The 13,201-nt window shown below is 50.5% G+C and overlaps 1 protein-coding gene and 1 long non-coding RNA gene across 3 annotated transcripts; one reads left to right on the top strand and one right to left on the bottom strand.

The window, feature by feature from the left end:
* Window positions 1-1,193: 1,193 nt before the first annotated feature.
* On the bottom strand, window positions 1,194-4,999 carry NEUROD1 (neuronal differentiation 1). 2 transcript variants are annotated; one of them, XM_048310050.1, is made up of 2 exons: window positions 4,854-4,999; window positions 1,194-3,757 (listed from the first exon to the last, which is right to left on the bottom strand). In XM_048310050.1, the coding sequence occupies exon 2, from the start codon at window positions 3,746-3,748 to the stop codon at window positions 2,657-2,659; it is 1,092 nt and encodes a 363-aa protein (XP_048166007.1). In that variant the 5' UTR covers window positions 3,749-3,757; window positions 4,854-4,999; the 3' UTR covers window positions 1,194-2,656. The 2 variants fall into 2 exon arrangements, with proteins under 2 accessions (XP_048166007.1, XP_048166006.1); XM_048310049.1 differs by lacking the exon at window positions 4,854-4,999 and having other exon boundaries at window positions 1,194-3,763.
* Window positions 5,000-7,087: 2,088 nt separating this feature from the next.
* Window positions 7,088-12,381, top strand: LOC125328983. Its single transcript, XR_007204991.1, has 2 exons — window positions 7,088-8,104; window positions 11,194-12,381. It is a non-coding gene; the product is annotated as an uncharacterized LOC125328983 (long non-coding RNA).
* The last annotated feature ends 820 nt before the right edge of the window (window positions 12,382-13,201 follow it).

Genomic DNA, 13,201 nt, shown 5'->3' with positions numbered 1-13,201 from the left:
TTATATTTAGGAAGAAGGCACATAACCAAAAGGCAAGCAAGCCTGGGTCAGCTTTTCCAATTTTATCTGAAAAATCGTCATTCATTTACCCCCCTCGGGTTATCTAGGGCACATTTAGTTGTATTGCCACTGACCAGGAAAGGGTAATCGGGCGCTTGAAAAGTTGCCTTTTGCTTTCTTTCTTTTCAGATTCAGCAACAGTTTTCGAGTGTGGAGCTGCAGGCTTCAGCAAAACGCAGGGAGATGCTGCAAAATCCATCGGTCAGCATCGCAATTAATTTTTAGCATGTTTTTGACGGGGAAGCCTGGCAGCGGGGAGTGCTGAACTTCTAGGACAGGTTTGCCATGCTTACACGTTGGATTTCTGTAGCTATAAACACCTTTAAAATAGACACGAGTAGCTTAATTTCTCTGGGGAAAAAAAAAAAAAAATGATGCCCTCATCCATCGGAAAGCCTGTTTACTTTCTGCTGGGTTTAACTGAAATATTTATGAAATACCTCCGATTTGAGACAGGCTTCATATAAAGTATTTCAGGTAACGTCTTAAATCTGTTTTTGATAGTCAGAGGCAAAGACCTGTTGATAATTGTTCCTGGTCATTAGGGGAATTGCCCTCCTGCAGGTTGCGCCCCCGGGTTTCTTAAGCCTCAGAATAATCAGTGGAGATTAAAGGAATACGTTTCCCGTCTGGGAAGAGGAGGGGACGATGAATCGATAGCGCGAGTCCAGGTCTGCCTTGCAGGGGAAGGCGCACCTGCTACCTCCGCGCCGAGGCCGAAGCGCCCGCTCCTGGTGTGCGGGTCCCGGGCGGGGCTGGCTGCGGACACTGCCGCGGCCCGGGAGGGGAGCCCCGCGGGCCGGGGCTGGCTGCGGACACTGCCGCGGCCCGGGAGGGGAGCCCCGCGGGCCGGGGCTGGCTGCGGACACTGCCGCGGCCCGGGAGGGGAGCCCCGCAGGCGGCAGGGCCGGGCTGAGCTGCCCGGGGCCGCCCGGGCGGGTGCGGGCGCCCGGCGCAACCCGCGCCGGCAGCCGCAGCTCCCAGGCGAACTGCGCTTCTGCCCCGTTCCCCTCATTCAACAAATCAGCATTGCAAATAGCCGGGTTCGCTGTAAACAAACGAACACCACCCTCCCCCCCCCCCCCCCCCCCCCCCGGCCCGTCGTGCTCTTCAAGGTAAGCAAAGAATCCGTGTCCTTTTTTTAGTCCAATTTTATTCTACAAATAATAAGTGTTGCACCTTTCATGAGCTATCCGAATAAAACAATAATCCCATAGGAATTACTTACACTAAGAAAAAAAAAATCACATTTAAGGAAAAAATGCAACATTCGACCAAATGTTCAATACTATGTTGTTGCCAAAGGATGGATGTTTTTTCTAAAATCCCAGTGTGCATTACACCATAATATACAGGATTACAAACAAAATTACAGTACAGATTGATTCCAGTTGAACCAGCGTTACATTTCAAACAGCACTTATTCTGGACTGCATTGTACATGCAATAGCTATTGTTCTAATTACGGATTAAATGGTTTGAATTTGTTTCAAGCTACCGTACTAATCGACTACAATAGGTATATAGCCCGACTTTAACAACCTGATTAGATTTCGGTTCAGATTTATAAGATGAGCATATGACAACCACGGATTGTGTGAACATGTATAAAATCATGCATTTATATCGCCTGGAAACATTAACATCTTCAAGTTATCTTTGAAAAAAAAAACCAAAACAAAAAAAAAAAACCCAAAGCAAACGAAAAAACCCAACAAACCAAAAAATTGGAATGCCAAGGGGTTCAAAGACTAAAAAGAAACAGTGCAAATTGTATGTGATAGTCAAGCAGCTTTCGATTTAAAAAGGGTGTTGGCATTTGCTTATAATCTTTATATACAAGTTTGTGCAAGTAATGTGTTGAATTGATATGTTTTAATAGAAAATAAATCTATCGTTCTTAATATCTTCTCAAGACCTAGGGGATCTGGTTCTTATTGTACGGGGGAAAGGAAAAAGAAATAAAGAAAAAAGAAAAAAAAAAGAAAAGAAAAAAGAGACTTGCATGGGAAAGAAATTGCCCGGATTGTGCATTTTTTTTTTCTTCTTCATCTATTTGAAAAGGAAAGAAGTGCTAAGGCAACATAACTTCTCTAAGCACTTTTCTGCTGGTTTAAATTAGTTAAATCATTTTGTATAAATTAGATATAATTCTACCTTTCCAATATGTATAAAAATTGATGAAGCTGCATGGTTTAAAATAGGAAATTCACGTTATAAAAAGTCATTAAAAATTCTGTACAAAATCACAACAAAATAATTCAGCATGGGAAAGGTAACAAGTAGTAAAATGTTGGTTGAAAAATATAGATTTCATATATATTTTGTAATTGGCCCATCGCTAGTTTAAAAATTGCATAGATCCTAATTATTGCTTGTGATTTTGTTATCCCGATCAGGTAATTGACGCGATCCCAATGCCCCTACCCCAATTTACAGCGTCGCTCCGAGGAGCGGAAGCAAAGACAGCGGGTGAGCGGGGGGGACGCGGCGGCCCCGAGGCGGCGGCGGGACCCGCCGGGCTGCCCCCTGTAAACAAGGCGGTGGCGGGCGGCGGGGCGCGGCTCCCCCGGCCCTCCCTGCGGCGCGGGGAGGCTCAGTCGTGGAAGATGGCGTTGAGCTGGGCGCTGAGGACGCGCTCGTGGTGCGGGTGGCCCTCGTAGGGCGCCAGCCCGTCCACCGGGATCTCGCAGCGGGAGGCGGCGGGCGGGAAGATGGCGGCGTGGGCGGGCGCGGCGGCCAGCGCGGCGGCGGCGGCGGGGTAGTGCATGGAGAAGGCGTAGCTCTTGTCGAAGTCGGCGGCCGGCTCGTGCTTGAAGGAGAAGTTGCCGTTCACGCTGAGGGGCGGGCTGAGGGGCCCGTCGAAGGCGGGGCTGGCGCCCTCCGCCAGCCCGCTCTCGAAGAAGGGCTCCAGCGCGGCGCCGTAGGCGTGCGGCGGCTTGAGGTGGAAGAGGTGGGAGCTGTCCATGGTGCCGTAGGGCGGGCTGGGCAAGCCCGGCGACTGGTAAGGGTAGGGATGAGCCGGGAAGGGCGCGCCCGCCGCCGCCGCCGCCGCCGCCACGTGCGGCGGCACCTCCTGGCTCTGCTCGGGGAGGAAAGTCCGCGGGTTGAGCTGCAGGCAGCCGGCCACCAGGTTGGTGGTGGGCTGCGACAGGCCCTTGCAGAGGGTCTGCACGAAGGACACCAGGTCCGGGCTCTTGCCTGAGCGCAGGATCTCGGACAGCGCCCAGATGTAGTTCTTGGCCAGGCGCAGGGTCTCGATCTTGGAGAGCTTCTGCGTTTTGGAGTAGCAGGGCACCACCTTGCGCAGGTTGTCCAGGGCCGCGTTCAGCCCGTGCATGCGGTTGCGCTCCCGGGCATTGGCCTTCATGCGCCGCAGCTTGAACCGCTCCATCCGCGCCTTGGTCATCTTCTTCTTCTTGGGGCCCCGCCTCTTGGGCTTCTGGTCGTCGTCTTCCTCCTCCTCCTCTTCCTCCTCCTCTTCGTCCAAGTCGTCCTCTTCGTCCTCCTCCTCACCGTTCCGGAGCGAGTCCTCCTCGGCCTCGGCGTGCAGACCCTCTAGGTCCTCCTCCTTCTTGTCCACCTCGTGCTCCTCGTCCTGGGAGCTGAGGCACTCGTCCGTCCAGCTCGGGGGGCCCTGCTGCTGGGGCTCGCCCATCAGCCCGCTCTCACTGTACGACTTGGTCATGGTGAGCCTCTGCATCGCGGAGGAGACAGAAAAGAGACGCGTCAGCACCCGGAGCAGCGGCCGTGGCCCCGCGCGGTCCCCCGCGGGGAGAAGTTACCCGCGCTTCGCTTCTCGGTCCCACCGCCCCCTCCCGAGGGAAGCCCTGGATTCCCCACCGTGCCAGGGCAAACTTTTAATTGTCTCTGTGTTTCTGCTTTGTAATTAAATTGACATATGTTCAAATGCCATTATGTAACTCGCCGATATTAACGGGGAATATAAGCAGATTATGTGTGCGGGAGGCAGCCCAGGCGGCACGACGCAAGTGGACCAAGCGTGGGTTGTTTTGTTTTGTTTTGCTTCGAAAAAAATCCTCAAACATTTTTACCGAATAGGGGAAGGGGAAGGCGGACACACAGGGCACCTGCAGGACGGATGGTGCCTGTGACGCCTGTCCCCGCCGCTCTCCGCGGCTCCCCGTTGCCGCCTCCTTGCGTGGGGCTTGTGCCGCCCCAGCGGGCGCCGAGCACCTGCTCCCCCGGTCCCGCCTTCGTGCACAGGACTGTCGCTGGGTGCCCGCGGCGGAGCTGCGCGACCCCTGCCCGTGGTAACAGGTGCGGGATTGGCCCCAGCTTCCCGTCTCCGTCGTCCCCTCTGCTGCAAACGGGCATCGGTTCCCCCGCTTCCCGCGGGGACCTTTCGTGTGGGGTTGTGACCGCCCCCCGGTAGCGTCGGGTACACCGGGAAGAAACAATGCCGCCCGTCCGCCGAGGCGCTGGGACCTTGGCGATGGCGCTCCGCTGAGGAAAGGGAGCTGAAAGTTCGGAGGTGCATCGGTGGAAGGACGTTAACATATGTAACACGCGTCTGTATAAATGGACGCACATATACATATTTATATGTGCGTATGGACGCATATACACATTTACGCATATGTATGTGTGTGGATGGATGGATTACAGGTGTGCCCGCGCACACCAGCGGGAACGACAGCAAGCGACAATAAAACCCGAAGCCGTTCCGGCAGAGGTAGATCCCGTCCGCCCCGACCTCCCAGGGTCCTCTCCCACCCCGGCAGCCGCCGCGAACCCTTTCCCCGCGGGGGCAAAACACGGTTTCCCGTTACCTCCGTTGCTCAGCCTCTCCTGCGCGGTGACGGTCTCATAACCCCGGCACAGCTCTCCGTGCGAGGGCGCCGCGCGTGTGTGTGGTGTTTTTTTTTTTCCCGAGGTTGCCCAGCGCCGGGCTCCCCCCGTTATATAGCGGGACGGAGGATGCGCGCCGGGGGGCCGGCACCGGGACCCGGGTACCGCGCGGGCGCCGCGCCCCGCGCGCCTGCGCCCCGCCCCGCGCCCCGCCCCGCCCGGTGGCACGCGCCATATGGCCGCCCACGTCAGGCGCGGCGGCGCCCCCCCACGTGACGCCCCTTATTTGTATGCGGCCGCGCGCCGCCCGCGGAGCCGCCACGCCCGCGCTGACCCGGCGGGCCGCGCCATCTGTCACCGCGCAGCGCCCCGGTACCGCGCCGCACCGCCGCCGCGGAGCGCCGGCCCGCGGAGCCGCATTGTTCCCATTGTTCTGGGGTGCGGCCGCAGAGGGTCCCTCCGAGCCCCCCATAGCATCTTCTAAAGGGCGCCTCTGACCCCCGGAGACTCCCTGTCCCAGTCCTTGTCGTTCTCTCTCCGCCACAGATCCCCTCCCCTTTCCCCGGTTTTCTCCAGAGCTGGGGAATATGGACGTCCCGGGGCTGTTGTGACACCCCCCACCCCGGTCTGTCCTAACGCCTGGAGTAAACGCCGGTTCGCTTTTCCCGGGTTTTCGGTGGGAATACTGCCGGTTAAGGGGAAGTTTGGAAGAAAGACGCCGAGTGGTGGCTTTAGAGTCTTTAAACGCCTCGGCGGAGTTTGCAAACGCGGCCAAACCTTAGGGATGCGCTTTAAGGAGGGAGATGTCCCACTCGTATGATAGCTGTGCTACCGGCACGCGTTATCCGGATATTTATTCAATAAAAATAAAATTATTTTCCCCTCTTGAGGCTTTAAATGCGAAACAAATGATTCCGTCCTGAGGAGATGGATTTGGAAGATACTTTTCCAGGTCGGGTTATTTTTAAGATGCTTCTCTCCTGTTGGTGACCTACATAGCCCGGCAGGGCAGCAGGAGGGGACTCCGGGGATGTTCGCCTTCTCGGTAATCAAATACAGAGAGCAACCGACTGCATTTTGTTATTTCAAAGCTGGCCGGTTCTCCGTGGGAAGCGAAGGCCAGCAGTGCGGTGTGCGCCGCCAGGTCGGGCGAGTGGAGCTGGAGCGGGGCACCCTCGGGTCACCGGCGGCTGCGGCCCTTCCCTGGGGCACGGAGGGAAGGGAAGCGCCGGCGCCGACCCACCTGCCCGTGGCGAGCCTTCTCTGGCCATAGAGGGGCCCCCGGGCCAGGATCCGGGAGCATGACCGTACACTGGGTCGGACCTCCCGCCGGACCGGCAGCCCCCTCGAGAGCGCGACCCCATTAACGGGAGCTGCTGGGGCTGCCGCGCTGCTGGCGCGGACGCGTTTTGGAACCAGTGAGGTTCGAACAGGTTTGGAGGGCGCAGGAGAGAGATGGGTCCGGTCCAGCCCTGCCTCGGCTGCTGGAAAATGTTCCTTAGAATGGGACTATCTGGGAATACACCCGGGAGTGTGGGGCGCTGAGAAACACCAGGCAAAAATACTGGGAGGAGGGCACTGGCAGAAAATTGAATTTCGGGGAGCGGTGAGAACTTTGGGGTGCTCGTGTGCTTCTGAGCGTGATCAACACAGTCATCTTCCCTGGGAGCAAAATAAAATCAACACGTTGTCGATTGGCAGATAAGTAGAGAGACAAATAAAGAGGCAGAGGGACTTGAATCCTCCGAGCCCGGCTCGTTCCGTCACATCGGCTCTTGGCGAGGGTACACGCGTGGCCGTGGAGCCGGGCCGACAGGTACCAGGCACTGCTCCGTGCCTCCCGTCGGGGCCGGGGACGAGCGCTGCGCTCCGGGGGCGCAGGGGCTCTCTGCCGCTCCGCCTTCATCCTTCCCGCTCTTCCCGCTGCTTCGGCACTGGTTTTCCTCCTGGTTTCCCAGGCAGTCGGCTCTGCCTTCCCTTATCGGGCCGTCCCCTGGCTCAACGGCTCCAGTTTCCCACCTTCCCTGTTTCTCCTCTTCCCCCAGCCGCTTGATTTTATCGCTCCAAGCGTGTCTTTTTTTTCTCCCTGACCTACAGACTCCTCCTTCTCCATCTGGCTTCTAATTCGGCTTCTGTTTATTTTTCCTCCCGAATCCTTTGATTTCCTTTTCCCTTTGATTTTTTTATTTTTAAATTTTTTCCTTTTGTCTTTCTTTTTCCCTTTCCCTTTCTTTTTCTTTTTTTTTTTCTTTTCCTTTTCCTTTTCTTTTTCTTTTCTCCCTAGCTCCCTCCCTAGCTCCCTTCCCGCCCCCCCTCCCCTCCTCCCGCAGCGCGGCACGCGAACCGCACGCGTCCCAACAAAGCTCCGGCCGGCCCGGCCGCCCCCCGCTCCCGCCTCAGCTGCTGCCTCCCGGCCCTGGCAGGAGGCGGTCCCGGGGCCGCCTGGGGCCCGCTGAGGCGGCGGCGAGCGCGGCCCCTCCGCGGGTCGCCACTGGGGCTGAACCCTGTCCCAGCCAGGCGGGATGGGGTTTTGTTGCGGGGGAAGCAGCGCTGTGGAAACGCCTTACAGTTGTCCGGAGCTCGAAATCCGCTCCCGATGAAATCTCTTGGGTTTGCGGCATTATCTTAATTAAGATAATTGATTCATATTGCACCTGCGAGAGTGCGGGGAAAAGATGCCTCCCCAAATAGCTTGGAGCTATCGGAGAGAGGAAGCCACGCTTATAATTGAGCGAGTGATTTACTGCCCGGGTAGCCCGGACTGTTCGGGCTCTCTCCTCTCGCTATCAGATTTCCCGTTCCCTCCCTCTCCAGAGAGGCACCCACACAAACCCTGAAGGTTATCCTGAATAAAAAAAGAGAAGGGAAAACGTCTCTCCCCGCTGCCCCTGTCCCTCCGTCCCAGCCCACCGCATCCCACCGTGGGGCCGGAGCCACCGCCGGCGCGGGGATCGGGCTCGGGAAGGGCCGGCTTGGGTCTGCCCGCGGCTTTCCCCCGCTCGCCCATTTCCAAACGCTGCGGTGAGAGGAGGGGACGGGAGGAGAGGGCAGCCCCATCGCCCGGATCACTCCGAGCTGTGACCAGCCTGCTGCGGCTGCCGTGGCTCGGGAATCACCGCGGGAGAACAACGCTTTGAAGTGCCGCTCCGGTATCGGTTCGGTGCGGGGCGAGACCGCATCTCACTTGGTAGCGTCTCTCTAGGATACAATGTACATCTGGGCTCGAAAATTGGTACGGCTGACTAAGGTGCCTTTTCTGCTCTTTCCCCCCTTAAAACTCAGTGTATTAATTTTTTTGAGCCTTTCCCCGCTAAATAAATGCTGTTGTTATTTTAATTCTATAAATGTAAACTCCTATTTAGTTAATGGAAAATACATCACCACCAAGGTTTAATTATCATCTTTTTAAATTACTCTTCTAGTCAAGTGCACACAATTATGAAATCACAATAGATTTAAAATACAATTCAAATTGATTAAAAAAATACAAATCAGAGAAGTACATACCATTAAAGCAAACGTCTAAATTGTATTGGTAGGCCGGCTACCACCTGAGCTACAGTTTAAATAGCGTCAGCAGTCTTTGCTATCGGTGTCAAACCACCTCTGTTATTAGGAAAAAGGATTCTTATCAGAAGGGATTTAGATGCTGTTGTAACTGCAAAATCTAATTATTTTTGATCCAGGCATTTACCCCCAGAGTCCCACCTTGTTTAAATAAAGTGTTTTCTTTCCTCTTGAACAAATGCATTTCCATTTGAATTAAATATTGATAATTTGACCTTTTAGTTCCTTTAACTAATCAAAAGGAAAAAAAAATCCAAATGTAGATCCTAGTGCCTTGCCCTAGTGGGTCTTTCCGCTTGAATAGACACTGAGATTAAATGAGTCAAACTTCCTCTTTCATTGCACTCTCTTTGCACTAATTGCTTATGCAAAAATGCAGATTTGTATTAATTAGTAACTCCACTGATTAGTTCGGTGGTATTTTCACGTAATAAATCATGCTGCAGACACGATTTTTGGCACATCCCCAGTAGTGGCTCAGGATGCAATAAGTTTTCCATATTAAATAAAATCTTAGCCTAAATCTACCTTTTCGTTGCAGGTACACTGTGTACCACCTGCTGTATGCACCTGCTACGGGAAATTACCTTCTGTCCCTGGCAAGCCTCTTTCCTTGATAATGCACTCCTCTTCACAGGGTGTAGACTTTAAAATGGGACACATGAATCACAGAATCAAAGAAGGAGAGAAATATGATGGTTTTTTTAACCCTTTCAAATGAACAGTGCTCATTTTTAAGGGGATGAAAGATACATGTATCTATGTAAGATACATCAATGTCGATTTTTTTCTTTTCTTTCCTATGCCCAGCCACGTTACCTCCTTTTACAGCACCATTCACTGTGTGTCCAAATTATAAAACCCAAGCCTATTTTTATTTTGTACCTTTCTTTCTCTTCCTTGAGCTGCAGAGGCTGAACTCCTACAAACATGACACTTGTTAACTGGAGTTCATATCTCGGTTGGATACAGAGGCCTCAGCAGCAACAAGACTCCACAGCATCTCTAATGATATCTACACAGTAGATATCCGCTTGCTTGTATCATGAAACCTCTATAAAAATGTCTCTAGATCACACACAGGCTGATGCACAGCCTCCAGCTTTCTACATGTGAAAAACCTTTCCCAATTCTTTCTAAAATCATCCTAGATATTACCTTTCTCCTGGTTCCCTCAGAGTGGTCTATATTTCACAGTGCCCTCAAGCAAGGCAGCACAAGGCACTGGTATATCTACTACAACAAATAATGCCAACTGGTGCAATGCTTGTTAAAAAGAATATGAGGCTCCAAAGGAATATAAAGGATGATGACACTGGTGTAATTTCCTAACAGATGACACTTTCAAAGGCAGATCCTGACCAGTCTTTGTCTCTTTTCTGCTAAAACTCTCCCTCACACAAGCAGGACTGTTGCCACAAACACACTTACAGGATCTGGCCTTTGGCCTCAGTCTAAGCAGTGCAATGGGGTGGAAGAGCATCAAACACAGGTGCCAGCAGATTATCCAAAGCTTTGCTGAGATTAAAATCTTGTCTCAATATGAGTTATTGCATATTCTCTAAATAGAAATCTCCTTAGTGGTGGCTTTAAAAGGTCTGCTTTATTTTCCTTTAGAGAGAAAGTAGCAGTTGAACCCCAGGCTGTGCACAAAACAGTTTATGCATTTGTTCCCTATGGCAATCCAATCTGAACATTTTGCCAACATTTTGCAGTTCCTAGCAAAGCCATTGCTTCTGTTAGTGTTCCTTTATTGAAGAAAGTTAAAACCAAAATGCTCTTAAAGGGTTATACAAAAAAATGGCCCTGATTAATCTCAGAACACGGTTACTTGTTTAAGCAATATCCTGTGAACAAAACAAGAAAGGTTAAATCAATGATCCACAGGGATGGAAAAAGAGATTCAAATAATCATTAAATCTTATTATGTAATACGGCTTTGTTTTTACCTCTTGCAGTGAGTTCACACCTGGGTCTGTGCTTTAAGTCCTCAATAGTGAGCTGGGCATGATGAAGAATCATTCCCCATCACAGCACAGTGAAACCTCTACAGCTGTAGAACAGAACTAGTCAACTGAAACTCTTGCTAAGCATTTTAAGTGTATATGAAGATATTCTTAGTTATACACATCACCACATTTTAAGTGATTTCCTTCCTCTGCCATTCCTGTCACCACTCTTTTTACCCCCTGGATTGCCACTGTTAGTTCACAACGTTGTGCCAAATGCCTCAGTGTGTGTTATCACATGTAACTGCTTTCCAGAGATGCTCCTAGGACATTAACTATCCCAGCTATGCGTGTGATTATCCCCAGACTACACTGACATGATGTGGTCCTTCTCTGTGTCTTGAAGAGGAGTGTCGAGGAGGTGTCTAATCCTCAAAGGACAGGATAAGCACTAGATGGCACACTTTGTTTGCCCTCTTTCACTGCAAAGACTCACATAAAAGATGGTATCTTGTCATCCAAAAAAGCATTTTTGTTCTTATATCACTTCCTGCAGAGTGTAATTTCATTACCTTCCATCAGCTGGGGGCAATCTTAAAGTTCACCTAGAGGAGGTATGGACATATCAAGGCCCTGGGGTTTGATAGGTCCGTATCATACCAAGCACAACATAGACATAAATAGACTGCAGTCATGTTCCAAGGACTTTCAAAGGCAAGTGTCCATTAGGGTCAAAAATACATCTAAACACCAAAATATTTTATTGTAAGCTCTCATGCAAAATTAACTTTCTGTCATCTTTCAGCTGGGAAGATGCCAGCCTTGCTGAAGTGCTCAGTGTTGGAGAACTGATGGCCGTGACTCTAAGTAATTGTGGAAGAAGTGTGGACAAGCTTGAAAAAAGCAGTAAATGAGGAATAATCTACACACTGTAGCCTGTCAGGTGTCCTTTGGAGAAAGGCTGGCTGTAGTGGAGTTATGGCATGAGCAGCCAGTGATGCAACAGCTATGTTCTGGCTGGAGTAATCTTGCAGAGAGACATCCTTAATGCTGAGCTTTAGTCCAAAGCTCTAGGTCAGAGTACTTCTGAGGTGCTGGGACTGAAGTTGTGTGCCACAATGCACACACACTTTTCTCATGTACCAGGTAGACCTTTTCTATTTATTTGTGATGACTCTGTCCCAGGAAAACATTTCTCTTTGCTAGTCATCATGTGAGCCCAGAGAAAAGTATGTACTGAAAACTTGTAGTTCTCTCATCTGGCTTAGTCCTTCTGTCAGAGTTTTTTTCTCCATGCTGAACCTTTGCTTGGTTTATGTGGATTCCCAAGAGAGGAGGAACATGCTTGTAAATCATTGTTTTCTCAACAACTGAGCTCCAGTTACATGCCACTATGATAATATAAATATTTACTCATTTTGTCCCTCTTCACCCTTGCAAGTGGATAAGAGCATCTGGCCCTTTGTTGGTAGTCTATTGTCAGTTTGCTAGAGCATCCAGTTGTTTACGTTGACTTGAAAAAGGGCACATAAATAACCCTGCTCTCCACTGCTTTGCAGAGTGTGGTCACTGTTGAAAGGGGGTGTTAAGCCTATCCTTCCAACAGGAGAGGGGAATTCTCACCTGGCCACTCTTCAGGTGGCTTGCAGATCTGTATTTGACAATTTCGCAAAAGAAGCAGTGGAGAAGAAATCTATGGGTTTTGTATTTCTGTATATTTATCCTCAGAGTTCATGCTGTGGTATTTACAAAATCTTTTTGGCAACACAAATAACCTCAAAACCAATGACAAGACGATTTTATTGGAGAATAGATCTAGCATTTTTAAAACTGAATTTTAAAAAGCTCTGGTGGAAGAAGAAATAGAGAGTATAACGTTAAGATGTATTTTTTAAAGATCTATTTCAAACTATCATCTGTAGTCCTTCTGTATCCATGCCATCTCCAGGTAGACTGATGCTCTGTAAAACTATCAATAAAGAGAATGACTACATATTCTTTCCAAAATTAATTTTAAAATTACTGTTGTCCAGGATTGAAAAGCAACTGTCAGCAGGTTGTTTGGTTTTGTTTGTTTTCTTTTAAACTAGGGGGTCAAGGTTCACAACAGCAAGAATCTCTACCTCTGATAGGTTTGTACTTCTAAAACGATTTGTTATTGAAAAGGATCAGCAATTTCAGTTGGTGTCAGGCACATACTCAATCTCAAGTGTAATTTATAGTCCATTTCTTCTACTATAGATGCACAAGTAGTTATAAGTTTCTTGGATCACCGTGATTTCAAATTTTCTGTTGAAAGTTTGGGGCAGGTCATTCAGTAGCTGCTCTGAACAAACACGTGTGGGAGCTGTGAACAGTAAGCAGCAGCGGTAAGGAGTCAGTCTGGCCGATGGTTGGCAGCACTGTTGTATTCCCACCCTTGGATTAAGGATTGAGAAAATGAGCCTGTGACAATGTAGGTGAATGTAGCACTTGAGGACTCAGTAAAAGCCGTGTGATTACTGCACATCTTCTAGCTCACAAGTCTGTGGGGCTGGAATTAGGGCATTATGTCACCATGTGCAGCTGGAGAAATGTAACAGCTTGGTGCTGTTCGGGTGGGAAGGCTCACTCCCTCTGCCTACTTTTCTATTTCTCTCTTCCCTTTGCTCTTGTCGGTGTAATCTGCTCCATCCTCTGAAACAGATGTGGTGTCTGTGAGACTCAGTTTAGAAAACTCTTTTGTCACTGAACTGGCTACATTGGCTCATAGAAGACCTGACAAACACCGTCACACATGCAGGACAAGAGGCCAAAGCACACAGCCAGGAGCA

Source organism: Corvus hawaiiensis, chromosome 7 (assembly GCF_020740725.1).
Source record: "Corvus hawaiiensis isolate bCorHaw1 chromosome 7, bCorHaw1.pri.cur, whole genome shotgun sequence".
Lineage (NCBI taxonomy): Eukaryota > Metazoa > Chordata > Aves > Passeriformes > Corvidae > Corvus > Corvus hawaiiensis.
The sequence above is the reverse complement of the archived record's forward strand: the minus strand, read 5'-3'. Positions and strand labels throughout refer to the sequence as shown.

Coding starts and splice junctions, on each gene's coding strand:
- NEUROD1 (XM_048310049.1), bottom strand. CDS start 3,763: ATGCAGAGGCTCACCATGACCAAGTCGTACAGTGAGAGCGGGCTGATG.